This window comes from Monomorium pharaonis, chromosome 2 (genome assembly GCF_013373865.1).
Source record: "Monomorium pharaonis isolate MP-MQ-018 chromosome 2, ASM1337386v2, whole genome shotgun sequence".
In the NCBI taxonomy this organism is placed as follows: Eukaryota; Metazoa; Arthropoda; class Insecta; order Hymenoptera; family Formicidae; genus Monomorium; species Monomorium pharaonis.
Genome location: NC_050468.1, coordinates 3699749 through 3716039, shown reverse-complemented (window position 1 = coordinate 3716039; position 16291 = coordinate 3699749). Strand labels below are relative to the sequence as shown.

General features: G+C 30.2%; 4 protein-coding genes across 7 annotated transcripts; 2 read left to right on the top strand and 2 right to left on the bottom strand.

Annotated features, from left to right (window-relative positions):
- The first annotated feature begins 410 nt into the window (after positions 1-410).
- LOC118644546 (protein ANTAGONIST OF LIKE HETEROCHROMATIN PROTEIN 1-like) lies at positions 411-3828 on the top strand. Its single transcript, XM_036283250.1, has 4 exons — positions 411-780; positions 904-1331; positions 1423-1660; positions 3547-3828. The coding sequence occupies exons 2-4, from the start codon at positions 1321-1323 to the stop codon at positions 3805-3807; spliced, it is 510 nt and encodes a 169-aa protein (XP_036139143.1). The 5' UTR covers positions 411-780; positions 904-1320; the 3' UTR covers positions 3808-3828.
- Positions 3829-4507: 679 nt separating this feature from the next.
- Positions 4508-6425, bottom strand: LOC118644593. 3 transcript variants are annotated; one of them, XM_036283427.1, is made up of 5 exons: positions 6163-6425; positions 5796-5937; positions 5128-5686; positions 4981-5045; positions 4508-4813 (listed from the first exon to the last, which is right to left on the bottom strand). In XM_036283427.1, the coding sequence occupies exons 3-5, from the start codon at positions 5160-5162 to the stop codon at positions 4560-4562; spliced, it is 354 nt and encodes a 117-aa protein (XP_036139320.1). In that variant the 5' UTR covers positions 5163-5686; positions 5796-5937; positions 6163-6425; the 3' UTR covers positions 4508-4559. The 3 variants fall into 3 exon arrangements, with proteins under 3 accessions (XP_036139320.1, XP_036139321.1, XP_036139322.1); XM_036283428.1 differs by having other exon boundaries at positions 5796-6425; XM_036283429.1 differs by lacking the exon at positions 4508-4813 and having other exon boundaries at positions 4933-5686.
- Positions 6426-7097: 672 nt separating this feature from the next.
- Positions 7098-12468, top strand: LOC105841024 (HBS1-like protein). Of its 2 annotated transcripts, none has more exons than XM_012688128.3 (9): positions 7098-7375; positions 7601-7666; positions 7755-8054; positions 8138-8176; positions 9754-10303; positions 10370-10599; positions 10698-10893; positions 10956-11161; positions 11242-12468. In XM_012688128.3, exons 2-9 carry the CDS (start codon positions 7636-7638, stop codon positions 11694-11696), a joined length of 2007 nt encoding a protein of 668 aa, XP_012543582.1. In that variant the 5' UTR covers positions 7098-7375; positions 7601-7635; the 3' UTR covers positions 11697-12468. The 2 variants fall into 2 exon arrangements, with proteins under 2 accessions (XP_012543582.1, XP_012543581.1); XM_012688127.3 differs by having other exon boundaries at positions 7099-7357.
- Positions 12200-13305, bottom strand: LOC105841026 (selenoprotein K). The gene is made up of 4 exons (XM_012688129.3): positions 13084-13305; positions 12846-12930; positions 12657-12728; positions 12200-12582 (listed from the first exon to the last, which is right to left on the bottom strand). Exons 1-4 carry the CDS (start codon positions 13100-13102, stop codon positions 12489-12491), a joined length of 270 nt encoding a protein of 89 aa, XP_012543583.1. The 5' UTR covers positions 13103-13305; the 3' UTR covers positions 12200-12488.
- Positions 13306-16291: the final 2986 nt, after the last annotated feature.

Here is a 16291-nt window from a genome sequence, read left to right as displayed (position 1 = left end):
CCAAGTGCTCGGTGTAAACTAGAGCAATGCGAGCCTGCTCCAAGTTGTACGCAGCCATATAACAGATGCAAATTTAATTTTTCTTGTTCTTCCTGAGTGTATCGTCAAAATATAGTGACCCTCGAGAGTGCAGAGATTGAATTACTTTATAAATTTCTGACACATATTCCTTTAACCTATACTGCTCAACACAGAGCACTCTCCCCTCTTCCTCGCCCAGCGTGGGTACGCAATTCTCTACTTTACACCGAGCACTTGGTACGCGTATCAAGTAGTGAATTTAAGCTGATCAGCCAATGATTAAACACGTTCACTAGTTATTTACTATTTGATACGCGTACCAAGTGCTCGGTGTAAACTAGAGCAATGGCGGATAAACCATGTGAATCAAGTGACCAATCAAAATTGTGTTCGCCATTGGCGAATCTTTGATTATATGTCTTTAAATGCAGCTAGAAAGAACAGACCATTTATCTGTCCATGGCAAAATGTAATACTATAGCGCATGCGCTATAGCTTCTGCATTCTGCCTTATGGCTCCTGTAATTTTATGTGCTTCCACCTTTAAGGTGCCTTTTCATGCTGACGCTCGACGCTCATTTTTTAGCGTCAGAAAGTCACGTGACCATGATTGTCGCCAGCGACAACTGAAATCCATGAAAAAGGATACAGCGTCGAATTATAAGCGACAACTTAACCTATTAGCGATAGTATACACATACAGTATTCGGTGTTGTCATCTTGTTCATTAAAATTTGACATCGTTCTTGCTTCCAATATGTAAGTACAAAGAATAATAAAATAAGAGTTTATGTTTTAATTTAGAATTATTTTGTTTTTTTAAATGAAGGGAGAAAGGTAAACTTTGAATTGGCTTAGCTAAAAAACCTTATTTTTTTCCAGATCACGCATTAAAAATTAAGTGACGAGCATTAATATAGTATATTTAATTTGTATTAATATAAAAATGTCGTTTACATACAAATATAATACATGGCTAAATAAGTGTGTGACAATCATTAATAAGAAAAACAAGAAAATAAGCGGAAAAAAATACTCGCAGTATTAGCAATTCACGAATTACAAAAAGAACAAGTTTATCATGGAAAGCGATTTTGGGTTGAACCAATATTTAAAAAACGCCATATTCATGGATTTTATCACGCAATTTTTCCAGTTATGTCATTACATGAAAGTCGATTCAAGAACTATTTTCGCATGACAGCAACGCAATTTGAAGAATTATTATTTTTAATTGCTCCTTAAATTACTAAACAAACGGTGGTTCGAGAGCCAATTTCTGCTGAAGAACGATTATCAATGACAATAAGGTTAATTTCAAAAATATTATAATTATATTTTTTGTTTTTGTTTTTGAATGTATTAATAAACTTTAAATGTATTACAATTTTTATTATACAGATTCTTAGCATCTGGTGATTTTATGACATCTATCTCGTATCAATATCTCATTGGTTTAACAACTGTGAGTAATATTATTGATGAAACGTGTAATGCTATATGGAATAATCTTCAAAAGCAAGTACTTCCATCTTCTTTAACAAAAGAAGATTGGTTAAATATTGAACATGATTTTGAAGAATTATGGAATTTTAAACATTGTGTTGGAGCAATTGATGGGAAACATATATTGATACAGGTATATATAATATTATACATTACACTGCTAATATAATTTAAATATTATAATATAAAAAAAATTAATACAAAAAATAAATTTAATTTATATAATAATTTATTATATAAATTAAATTTATTTTTTGTATTAACATTTACGTGATATTTACTGCAGATCATAATTTATGATTTTTTAAAAATACAATTTATCAACACAATCAAAAATTTTTGCTGTAGTCTACTTGACACTACAAATGCTTTTACAAAATATAATAATATAAAGCTTTTTTTATATTAATCTTTTAAATTTAGATTATACATATTAAATGTTTATTTTATTGTAATTCGATCCTTTATTTAGATAATATAATTTGTAATATGTTAAATTATTATAAAATATATTAAATTATCGTAAAAATACATTTACATTTTTATTTTATTAACTAAATGTTTTATTTGCAAAGGTCATAATAATGATAGTATAATGATTTTGTGTACCGATTACTTCCCCTACAGCATGAAATATTGCTGCAACGTTGCAGAAATATTGCAATAGTGCATAATATAATCAATATTGCAGAAATATTGTAGCAATATTACAAATATAATATTCCCTAGCAAATGTTGCACAATATTGCAGCAATATTACAAATGTAATATTTCCTAACAGATATTGCACAATATTGTGGCAATATTATATTGCAACCGTGCAAAATTTATTTCCGTATAATCCGTATTTCTTAATCTAGAACTAACAATAAGTAATATTTTACATAGTTTTAAGGGACAAATAAAAAAATAGAGCAGGATATTTTTATTTTAAATTTTTATGTAAGATTAGAGCTAAAAGATACATAATGTGCAACAAATTCTGTAATCACGACAGCGTTGCGTCCCATACTAGATTGAGTGAAGCAAGTCCAGAAGATGTTCACTCTGACTTATATATATAATACATTAATTAAACATGTGTGAACCATACATGCATGTGTAATTCTAGCGTATAAATTGATCAGGATGGGCATTTTCTGGACTTGCTTCATTTTAATGCTTACTTAAATCTAGAATGGAACGATATTCGATATCCGTTGGTGTATGTTAATTTAATTAATTACTTTTTTAATTAATTTTTTATTGTTTTTTAATTAAATAATTTTTTTAATTATTGTGCCGTAACGGTATGACAATAAATTCATTTTCCGTTTTTCGTATAATACACATCTTACATATTATTTGATTAATTTAACCACCTGCAACATTTCCTTCATATTGCGCATTAACGTTTCAGAAATATTACAGCAATTTTACAAGAAATATTGCAGCAATATTGCTGAAATATTACAGAAATCTTACGGGGAATATTGCAGAAATATTGCAGACATATTGCACAATATTGTTTTGGAGCGGACATAGGAATATTGCTGCAATATTGCAGCAATATTTTCTGCAATATTCCAATCTTGCAAAATAATATTTCTGCAACGTTGCAGCAATATTTCATGCTGTAGGGGTTATTAGTAACAGTATACTAAAAAATGTTTTGCGATACTGAGTTTTAATAACATATTATTACGTTGTATTAAATTTATAACAACTTACAATTTAATACCAGAATACTAACACTTATAATTTTATATACTTATATTTTAATACTTACGGTGCATTCACATCTTGGCAGAAAGTAAAAAGCAGAAAACCAGAAATTCAGAATTCATGCTGGTAGTCCATTTCTGTTTAGAAAGAAAAGTGGAGCAGGATGTACTACCAGCATGAGTTCTAATTGATTTCTGCTTTTCTTCTTTCTACTTTTCTGCCAAGATATGAATGCTCTCTTATACTTATAATAAGTTAACACTGAATAATATTCAAAAATTTATTTGAAAATTAAATAGCTATTTATTTTTTTAGTGTCCTAATAATTCGGGTTTATCATACTTTAATTATAAAAATAACCACAGCATTGTTTTGCTTGGAATATGTAATGCAAAGTATATATTTACATTTGTGGACATTGGAGCTTACGGTCGACGCAGTGACGGTGGCATCTTTAAAGATTCCTTGATTGGACAATCTTTTGATAATAAGCAAATGAATTTACCAGAAGCAGAACCTATAACGTCAGATGGACAACCTTTACCATACGTACTCGTGGGAGATGAAGCGTTTTAATTATCAAATTACTTACTTCGACCTTACCCAGGGAGAGAAAATCTAACTGAAGATCGAATAATCTTTAATTATCGTCTTAGTCGTGCTAGAAGGACAATTGAAAACACTTTTGGCATTTTAGTGAGTAGATGGAGAATCTTAAGACGACCCATCATTTGTAATGTTAACAAAACGATGAAAATAGTTCAAGCAATAATATGTCTTCATAATTGGCTTTGTTTACAAGACATTGAGGAAAATCAATACGTACCTCCATCAATGATTGATCAAGATACTCCAAATGGTTTAATTCCTGGTTCTTGGAGAAAATGCACTGAAAAATGTGCACTTCGTGACATAACTAAATGCGGTACTAATACCAGTAGTTGTCAAGCTAAACAAATTCGAGAAGAATTTTGTCGATATTTTAACAATGAAGGAGCTGTACCATGGCAATTTAATCATTGTTAATATTTGTATATATCATGTTTTATTTCTAATTAAAGTATAAGAAACACTAATGATTAATTTGCATTTTTTAATTTTTTATGGTTATTTATATTATTTACTTATGAGCATATTATCGTTCAATCTTTATTTATTGTAATTTTGACTTTGTGAAAATAATAAAAGTGATATATATTTCATTTATCATTATTTATTTCCAAATCTAAATTGTTTTAAACTAGAATAATTATAAACCTATAAACGTAATATTTTATAATATAAATATATAATAAAAAATAAAATAATACATAATGTAATAAAAAAAATTATGTATGTTCTGCCAAAGCATCGTAAATTATGTCTAAAAACTTTTTCATTATTTCTCGGCGTTTGCGTAATTGCAATTCTCGCAACTGGCATCCTAACATTGACAAAAAAGCATCGATTTCATCTGGAACTGGAGGAGGTGGAAGATTAATAGGTAGGTCGTTATTGTCGCACAATGAGTTCGCAATTTTTTCTATTGCACTAGTAGACGTCTCCAAATTGCTTTTCTTTTTTTTATTCCGGAGCCCACAATCTATACAATATAAACAATAAGTCATATTACTATGTTAATAAAATGAGACCATTTATATTAGGATCAGGCTACAAATGACGAAGGAGTTCACGGTCATACAGAAAATACGGACATACAGATTCCCGGTACTTATATATATATATATTTTATATTCAATCAGTACATACTTGGTTCTATATTTTCAATAGAATTATCTTCAAAATCAGATGACTCTTTAATATTACTCACGGTGCTGTAAATATTACAATTATTATTATAGATTATAATATTAAATATAATATTTTTAACATTTATATAAAATATGTAATTCTTACGTTTTCAACAAGCAAGAATCTCGTAAAAATGTCATTGAGTCGTAATGAGGCCATTTATTTCCAGCGTCTTTTCGAGCAGACCCACTCGCACTAGTTTCTGATCTAATTATTCGTCGGTATGTGTCATGTAAACTTTTAAATTTTACTTTACATTCATTGGCTGTAATTTTTCCATTTAAAGCATTTGCTACTTCTTGTCATAAATTTTTGGTAATTTTTATGCTGCGTTGTGGTAATGGAAGTTTATAATTCCAGAGAGGCTCTCGTAACTGGACTTCTAAAATGAGAGTTTCCTCATCGTCATAATTAAGTTTTGCTTTTAACCCTTTATCTGAATTTCTTTCTTTTGCACAAGAATTTTGTTCAGATAATATTCCTTGTATTGGCGTAACAAAATCTAAACATAAAATTTAAATATATTATAGACAAAAAAGTTTTCACATTATTTTGATACAATTATTCAATTAATTATTTGTATTTTTCTTGTGCAATTGCGTTGTCACTGTTTGTTTTTTATTTGTGTTTGACACTCTGTTTTTTATTACGGTCACTCCATCATCTGCAAAATATTAAATAATATGTATCAAATAATAAATAAAAATATTTGTTAAGTAATAAATATAAAACATGTAGATTTTAACATATAACAAATATAAACAATAATTAACCTAATAAAGGATAAAAATACAGTGTATCAGGATCAGTTATATACTGTGTATAGCCTTGTAAGCACTCATGTTCTGCAATATCTGCTTGATCGCAGATTGTTTCACATAACCCACAAGTTTGGACGAGATTGATAGATTCATCCTAAAATGCATCAAATTTAAATAATACTACAAATATTTCTAAAATATTTCTAATTTACTATAGTATCTCTAACTTTTCTTATTTTATATTTTACTCTAATTATACTCTTTTAGTCGATCCTTGTAAAATTTTAAGGTTATAATATATATTTAAGATATATTATTTTGTATACTTTGATACAAGGCCATTATTAAAGATCGTAAATTGTAGAAAATTAATATTTACGTCAAAATCCATTTTTTATTATCGAGGCAAAATTTGAATCGGGATAATCAAAGATAATCCAGCGACCGACGCTAATTGTTAGACAAATTCAACTTCACTTCTTTGACGCTAGCGTCAAGCAGAATGGTCACGTGATCTTTTGGACGCTCTGAAAATGAGCGTCGAGCGTCAGCATCAAAAGGCACCTTTAGGATGGGATTCATAGACCGATCTTAAGCTCAAGCATTGTCTTAAGTCTAGCTTCGAGCCGACTTGAGACTTACTTAACCAATGAAATAACAGCATTGATGTCTCAAGATCGTGCTTAAGCTGGAACTTGAATAAGATTCGACTATGAATTCCGGCCTTAGTCTATACTTACTATGGCTTAGTTTACATCGTGCATTTGATACGCGTATCAGGGGCTCGATTCTTGAATTCATTCGCAAGAGAAACGTATTCGTAAATTCTGTTCTTACAGAAAAGTTGGAAATTTATTGGCTATCGTATGACTTTTAACCAATAAAATTGCAACTTTTCTGTTAGAGCGGGTATTTGCGCATACGTTTCTCTTGCAAATGAATTCAAGAATCGAGCCCCTGGTACCATATTCGTATCAAATTCGTACTAAATATTTAGTACGCACGATGTAAACGCTGCCGGATCAATTGGTACGAGCGTATTAAGTAGGAGTATCGTACTAAACTGATACGCGTACCAAGTGATACAAATGTCGATGTAAACGCATAAAACGCATTTTAGAGAGAATTTAGCAATTGAGCATAACCTCAGTGCTAAAATCTAAAAACCGGTGTGAAAATGTCTTAGTAGGAGACATCAACATGAATTAAATTTGTATTATATTTTTCACAGTACATGCTTAGTACATTCGATGTAAACGCGCCCGTACTAAGGCTTTGGTGCGCACCAAACTTAATACGCGTACTAAGGTTTTGACGATGTAAACTAAGCCTATGTCTATGGTCGAGATAATCGATCGTGTCATCTTATAAGTAACCAGAACCAGCTGTTATATTTGTCGGAGGATTTGTCGCAATTGTAAATTTGCGACCGTTCGGGATTTGTCGATCAGTCACGTTTATTTCTTAAGATATATATGGAAACACATAAGTGATTTTTTATCGTTGCTAAATTCTACGTTATATGTGAAACATGTCACGGCATCGAGATGTTCGTTCTATGAATTACTCCGACGGTAACCACAGCATGTGTTGTAAATCGTTTTATATCCCATTAAAATTATTTTATTAATCTTTACGAAGGACCTCTTTTAAAATAAACTCCGATTATGATTCTTTTTTGTTTTCTATACTGATACTTATTATGAAAAGTGGTAAAGTGATAACTTAACCATATTTAGATAGGTAGAAAATAATTTCTGGCTGATTCTTTTTGATGTGTCTTAAAAACAAAAAACATGTTTGATTTTTTTATATAGAGTATGATGGCTATGATGATGTCTACGGTCATTCAATGGAGGATGATTATTGTGTATCACCTAGTGGTATGTATTTCATACTTTTCTTTGTTATTCTTGATAAAGAAATATAATCACTAATAATAATTGTGAATATATGATGTATATATTACAGTGGAGCAGTTTTTATTTGATCGAAGCAAACAACAGAATATTGCTTCATTCATCACAGAACCAGATATCGTGGAAGATAATGAAGATACTGATGAATCTTTACCATCAACTAATGAGGAGAAATATAATCTTTCTGAATTAGAAAGGACAAAGTTAATATCTTGTTTGGAAACGATTAGAAATGTTATAGGAGACACAGTATCTGATTCTAAATTGAAGGAGAAAATTGTTCTGTCAAATTTTGATGCAAACATAGCACTCGATGCTATTTTGAAGGAGTTATCGCCAAAAAGAGTCATTAGTACATTTATTTTATTATAATAAACATGTTAAAACAAATATTGAAATAACATCAAAATAAAACAAATTTAAATATATTTACAGATTCTACAGTGAATAAGAAGCAATTGGAGCGGCATTCAGGTATATGTTGCACAAGATCTTATTTTATTTCCAATATATTAAAATGATGCAAATATTTGTGGAATTCCTTAATGACCTTACTTTTTTTTTTTCATGTTTCTTGTACTGGACTTCATCGGTAAGGTAAGGTGTTTCAGTTGATAAATCTAATGCATCTGTATTCACAATACCTAGATTTTCTTTCAAGAAAGAACATGATTTATCTAAAGATTCTACTTTGGCTATAAATCAACTGAATAATATAGATAGTTCAAAAGATACAAATCATTCCCTCAAAACTTTTTCATCACTAGCTGGACTTATTTCCTACCAAACAGGGTCCATAAATTCAGATATCACAAAAACAGCCCCACAGAACACAAACACACAATCTTTCAGTTCTTTAGGTGCCTTAACTGCAGATTATTTGCAAAAATCTAATTCATTTAATAATATAGACTCTCGAGAAAGACACCAATTGTCCATTCCGCAATTTGTTATCCCAAAATTATCAATTAAGAAAAAGGAGAGTAAGGAAACAAGGAATATACATTTGCCAAAATTCCATAACAATGAAAATAAAAGACAACCAATATCTACAAATATTTTGGACAAACATGAAATCGATTTACTCCAGAAAGATTTTTCCAATATGGATATCTTATCAAAAAGCAATATTGTAAAAGAAGTAAAATTGGAAGAACGACTTAAAAATTCAGTTAGTAGTATTATAAATGAGATTTGTATTCCATCATCTGACGATTGGGTGGATTTGAGTACTGCTTTAAAGAAAGAATTTCCAACTGACAGCACTTTTTGCAATGCTAATTTGACTACTTCAAGAAAGTTATATCACAATACGCACAATTTAGAAATATATCTTGAAGATGACAATAGGGTAACACCAAATGTGCTACCTGTCACTTTAAATTTATGTACCTTGAAATATGTTAAACTTCAATACACAAAAAAGAACGTTTCGGTATTTGGAAAAACTTTATGTAAAAAGTGGAAAACAAAAAAACCTGTTTTTAAAACCACTGTACATTTTAGCAAAATTAAACCTTTCGGTTTTTCTATTCCATATAAAAATTCAAATTGATTTTAGATATATATATAAGAATAAATAAATGAAATAGAACAAAATATGTAATGTACATATATTTAGGGTACCAATACTTTTTTGGAAAAAATATAAAATAAGTATATACACAGTAACGGAATAATTATATTTTAATTATATATCTTTAGCATTATGACTGTACATTTTTTATTCTCTTGTATACATAATACAGAGATTTGAAGAAAATATTGCACAAAATGTTTTTAAAAGAATATATCACTGTATATATACAGTATATAGTACATACATATACTGTATGTACAACAAATAAATAATACATTGTACATTATAAAATGTAACAATATTTATAATTAGTATTATATTTGTACTATTACAGCACAATTGTGTGTAGTATGACTTTTACATTTTATATATGTATACCTTATGTAATTTTATATTAATAATGTAGTCATATACGATGATTGTACTTTCCTTTCGTATAATGTAGCATAGCTGAGAATAAATTTTATGATAGGTAGCAAATTATCACCGAAACCTACGTTACAAGTTACAACACCATCTACTGTAAAGGTCGTTCCAACCGGGACAAAACCTGTTGTGAAGGGTTTTGACTTAAGTAATGTAGAAAACACAGAATTATTGAGTCCGCGTTGTGAGAGTCCGTCTTCCAATCGAAATAGTCCCGAGATCAAACGCAAAGAGGATATCATACAAAAGGAAAAAAGAACAATCTCGTCGAAAACGAATAGTCCAAGATGCCAGTCACCTGTATCGGGCCTGTATCCAGAATTAGATTCCAAAGTAAAATCTAGTACATCTAACGAGAATAGTAAAGTGGATATTGAAGCGATATACAAAAGCAAAAGAAGCGATAACAAAGAACAGCTTCATTTAGTGGTTGTTGGACATGTTGATGCTGGAAAAAGTACATTGCTTGGGCGACTACTTTGTGATTTAGGTCAAGTGCCACAGAGACTCATCCATAAATATCAACAAGAGAGCAAGAAAATAGGAAAGCAGTCGTTTGCTTATGCTTGGGTATTCGATGAGACTGGTGAAGAAAGGTGAATATGCATCATATTATAGAGTCATCATAAGAAAATATACCAGTTATAATGCATCTTTAATAGAGAGCGAGGAATAACAATGGACATAGGTCACTCCAAGTTCGAAACAGACACAAAATCTATCACTCTCCTAGATGCACCGGGCCATAAGGATTTTATTCCAAATATGATAACTGGTGCTACACAAGCAGATGTAGCTTTATTGGTGGTAGATGCAACCAGAGGCGAGTTTGAAACTGGTTTTGATAGTGGGGGACAAACGCGCGAGCACGCCCTATTATTACGCTCTTTAGGTAATCCTCTAGTTTTCATGATTTTGATTGTAAAAAAAATGTGTATTCAATATCGATTTTGATGTATTTATAATTTTGCATTTTTAAAAAATATTTAGGAATATCGCAACTGGCAGTTGTTGTTAATAAGCTGGATACTGTAAATTGGTCTAAGGATAGATTCAATGAGATAGTAGACAAAATGAGTGTGTTCTTGAAACAAGCTGGCTTCAAGGACACTGTCACTTTTGTACCTTGTAGCGGTTTGTCTGGAGAGAATGTTGTAACAAAATCAAAAGAGCAGCTCTCCAAATGGTATCGTATCTCAATATTTCGCAGACTTGCTTTTATTTATTTCTTACGCAATAATTTTGCAGGTATACCGGATATACTCTGGTCAATGTTATTGATAATTTCAAATGCCCAGAACGGCCTATAAATAAGCCATTCCGTTTTTCGGTAAACGATATATTTAAAGGTACCGGATCTGGATTCTGTGTGTCTGGTCACGTTGAGACTGGTATGGTGTCTTTGGGTGACAAAGTTTTAATACTACCTCAAAACGAAATCGCAGTTATTAAAGGTTTGTAAATTAATCTTTTATTAGACCTATAATGGATTATCATGTAGAGATCATATTAAATACTTTTTAATGTATCTTAGGTCTCCAGTCGGATGAAGTTCCAACAGCAAATGCGTTTGCCGGTGATCACGTCGCGCTGACATTAGCGGGGATCGAGCAGCAGAATGTGGGTATCGGCGATATCATTTGTAATCCACAAAATCCAATATCCGTAACGACCTGCTTTCAAGCGCATGTTGTTATATTCGCGATAGCGAAACCGATTACGAAAGGGCTTCCAGTAGTGATGCATCAACAATCTTTGGTACAACCGGCGATTATCACGAAATTAATAGCGCAACTTCATCGAAGTACCAGCGACGTGATCAAGAAGAAGCCACGTTGCTTACCAAAGAACTCTAGCGCGATTATTCAAATTGCAACGCAAACACCAGTCTGCATGGAATTGTATAAGGACATTAAGCAATTAGGAAGAGTTATGTTACGGTTAGAAGGTGTCACTATTGCAGCTGGTTTGATTATTAAAATTTTGTAATTCTGATGAGATATTAATGAAGTTTCGAATAATGTAACGTAATTTATAAACATTAGAAATATTTTGTTTAAATCATATTTCCATCACATGAAATGATGTAAACTCTATAGGTTGTTAGTTTATGTACAACAGTACAGAAAACTTTACTCAATTATTCAAGACTTTTTCCTTTTAGTGTAAGTTTTACACACACACACACACACACGTGTGTGTGTGTATTTGTAATTGTTTGTACCTTAAATAAGTTGTAAAACTAATTTGGCACATTCATTAAAGATATGATTACATTATTTCTTACAATTTATAACTGCATTCTGATATTCATTATCAATGTTGAAAATCTACAGGATATATATATCACAGATTTTCAAAATTAAGTGACCAGAACACAGCCTCTCAATTATTTTTCATATTATTTATTACTGATTGAACTTTTCATAATTATACATCATCAAAGAAATAATCCTAAATTATTAAAGTCTTATATGTATCTTTGTATGTAAATATATTACGATGCTTATGAAATTAATATTTTATAAAAACCACAAAAATGTAATGAATTATAATCATAATTTTAGACATTAAATATATCCACAAATTCTTATCATAACAAAAAATACTAGATAAATTGATACAAATATAATTATTCATCTCTGAATTATATCAATTTCAATACTAGTTATACTCGTTTTTTCTAATATTAAAATGTATATAACAAAGTCAACTATGTATCTCGTGCGCTCATATTAACATAAATATATAAAAAATAAAATATTTCTTGTTTTAATTTTTTCATCTTGCACAACTGCTACAACCTCCAAAAAATGGAATGTCAACATTGTTTCCTGTGTTTGGTCTACCAAGTCTACGTGTTGAAAGACGTGGCCTATATATAAACCAATTATAAAAGTTATTCTTATATATTCATCGTTTAACAGATGTCTCAAGAAGATATCATACCCAGAACCTGGACGATAATCCCTTGAATTTTGACCTGATTCATTCATGCCAGGATTGATTAACGTCTGAAAACTATTTTTAACTTTACGTTAAGCACAGAAAAAAGAAAGAACCAATGTAATCAATCAAAAAATCATAATTTATCATACAGCATTGGAGATGATTATTATACAAAATTATAACACTTACAACATGATAATCATATAAATTATTCCTGTAAAAAATCCAAGAACTCTCCTTAATCCCCATGGTGTAGATTTTACCACATCACCATCTACAAATAAATTATTACGTATGACTTCTGTTGTCCTTTGTACTTTTTTTGAAGTTTAATGTGTATGAATATCTGACATTTTTTATTGTATTTTGGTTCCTTTGTACATGAAAATAGTAAGGTTAGGTTAGGTTAGGTTATATAGTGCATTACCGCCAGTTACATAAACCATATTCGAAGCAACACGTTCGTCGAAAGAAAAACTGATAAAGAACCAAAGTTTCCTCTACTATCAATTCTTCAATTTTTGTGACGTATAATTCTGCACACGATTACTATGCGAAACACAGCGTTAAAAAAATATAAGAGTCACAGAGAAGGTTGAGAGCATATATGTAATAAGACTATAGCATTGTTCGTTTTGTCCATGATGGAAATATGGAATTAGAAAGGTGAAGCATTGCGCATAATGGCTGCCGTTTCTATTTCGACCAATTAGGTGCATGCACCAATGCAAGCCGCGAATTTTAAAGAAAATTTGTGCGATACGAAATAAAAAACTTCATTTATAAGTTAATATTTATTATTTTTATATATTTACGTCTAATATATTTTTTTATACCTATAAATATCATATTACATAAAAAAAGAAAGGATAAAACTAATATAAAATTTTAGTTTGTATATAAATCCCAGGTAGCAAGCCCACGTCATTTTGACGTCCCAAAATGGTCATATCTGGTCATATATCGTCAAAATGATCATTTTTTTACATGGCCTAAAATTGACGTCATGATGTGACGTCATTTTGAAATCATATTTCAGTCATGATCTGACGATTATTTTTCCAGACAGCACGCATCCAAGATCGGGACAAAAAGACGTCAATGACCTAGTTTACACCGAGCACTTGGTACGCGTATCAAATAGTAAATAACTAGTGAATGTGTTTAATCATTGGCTTAGTTTACATCGTGCATTTGATACGCGTATCAGGTACCATATTCGTATCAAATTCGTACTAAATATTTAGTACGCACGATGTAAACGCTGCCGGATCAATTTGGTACGAGCGTATCAAGTAGGAGTATCGTACTAAACTGATACGCGTACCAAGTGATACAAATGTCGATGTAAACTCATAAAACGCATTTTAGAGAGAATTTAGCAATTGAGCATAACCTCAGTGCTAAAATCTAAAAATCGGTGTGAAAATGTCTTAGTAGGAGACATCAACATGAATTAAATTTGTATTATATTTTTCACAGTACATGCTTAGTACATTCGATGTAAACGCGCCCGTACTAAGGCTTTGGTGCGCACCAAACTTAATACGCGTACTAAGGTTTTGACGATGTAAACTAAGCCATTGGCTGATCAGCTTAAATTCACTACTTGATACGCGTACCAAGTGCTCGGTGTAAACTAGAGCATTAAGACGTATTTTAGACACGGTCTAAAGTGGTGTCTACAATGAGATTTAAGGCGTAAGGCATAAGTATATTATATAAGCATATTAAATTCAACTTTAAGACTGATATTCATAGTCAAATCTTATTTCAAGATCGTCTCAAGCAATGTCTTAAGATGCTAATACGGCTCTGTGATTGGTTGATGGCATCTTAAAACAGTACTTAAGATGATCTTAAATATAAGATCCGACTATGAATACCGGCCTATGGCTGCGTTCCGATATTCACTGCTAGTACTGAAAATCTATAGTTTACGTCACATATACTGTAGATTTTCAGTACTGACAGTAAATATCGGAACGCAGCCTATAACATCCTGAATGAGAGATATTAAAAAAAATTATATATAGATTATAAATATTTATATATAGATTTATAAATTTATATTGGGAGGGAGGGATTTTAAAAATAATTTTTATGAGATTTTTAATGATTTTATAAGTAATTAAAATTATAGGAGAAATAAAGATAATGTTTTTAAAAATAACGGTTTTTCTACAATTACTGCGCACAAAAAATGCACAAAATCTAAATTCATCATGTACTGTACAAAAACAGAATAATAAATGTACTATAATTTTTCTTAGAACGTATGATCTATATAGTTAACTATCTAATTAACCATTTGGACGCTTCGAAGTATTAGTGCTAAATAGATCGCAATTTCCATCAAATTATTAAAGTTATGGAAAAAGATAAATTTAACAATGAAATTAATAAGTAAATAAATTAATGCTATTTATTTTTAATGTTTTGCAAAATTTAATTGCTTTTATAAAAAATAATATAGTTGCGTCAGTTTATAACATATAGGTATATGTAAACAATAACAAGTAGTCATATCGATGATTCAAATTGGCGTAGCAGGTAGAGTACAAGGTTCGTCATCCTAAGGTCTCGGGTTCAAACCTACCAGCGGCAAGTAAAAATAAAATAAAATAATATAATTTAAATTTAATTAATTAATAAAAATTTGTCCTAAATTTAGTATGTGCTGTTGATAAAAATAATTTTAAAAAAATGAAATTTTTATTTTATTTTATTTTTCTCTACTTGCATTAAAGATATCCGATTTAAGAAATCTTTTAGATATCAGTTTCATAATATCTTTCTTTTCTCAAAAAACGACGCATTACTCAGGTAGCAAGCTCACGTCATTTTGACGTCCCAAAATGGTCATTTACTGACTATTCTTGACGTCACGAAATGACGCCCTTATGACGTTAAAATGACGGTCGAATGTCACAAATTCCTGACGTCATGAAATGTACCATATTTTGACGTCATGGAATGACGTGAACAATATGTTGTCAAAAAGATCTCTAAAAGATATCCTGTTTTTGAAAATAATAACATAAAGAGACTTTTAAAAGATAACATATAATGTCAGAATGTTAACCAATGCGTCGTTTTTTGAGAACAGAAAGATATCATGAAACTGATATCTAAAAGATTTCTTAAATCGGATATCTTTAAACTGCAACTAAAGAAAAATAAAATAAAAATTACATTTTTTAAAAATTATTTTTATCAACAGCACATACTAAATTTAGGACAAATTTTTATTAATTAATTAAATTTAAATTATATTATTTTATTTTATTCTTACTTGCCGCTGGTAGGTTTGAATCCGGGACCTTAGGATTACGAACCTTGTACTCTAGCTGCTACGCCAATTTGACTCATCGATATGGGTACTTGTTATTGTCTACATATACCTATATGTTATAAACGGACGCAATTATATTATTTTTTATAAAAGCAATTAAATTTTGCAAAACATATTAAAAATAAATAGCATTAATTTATTTACTTATTAATTTCATTGTTAAATTTATCTTTTTCCATAACCTTAATAATAAAGGATAACATTTTCAAGAAACTTAAATGAAATTCTTCAATGAGATATCTCACCCAGACAGCACATGTAGATTATGAGAACGATAATA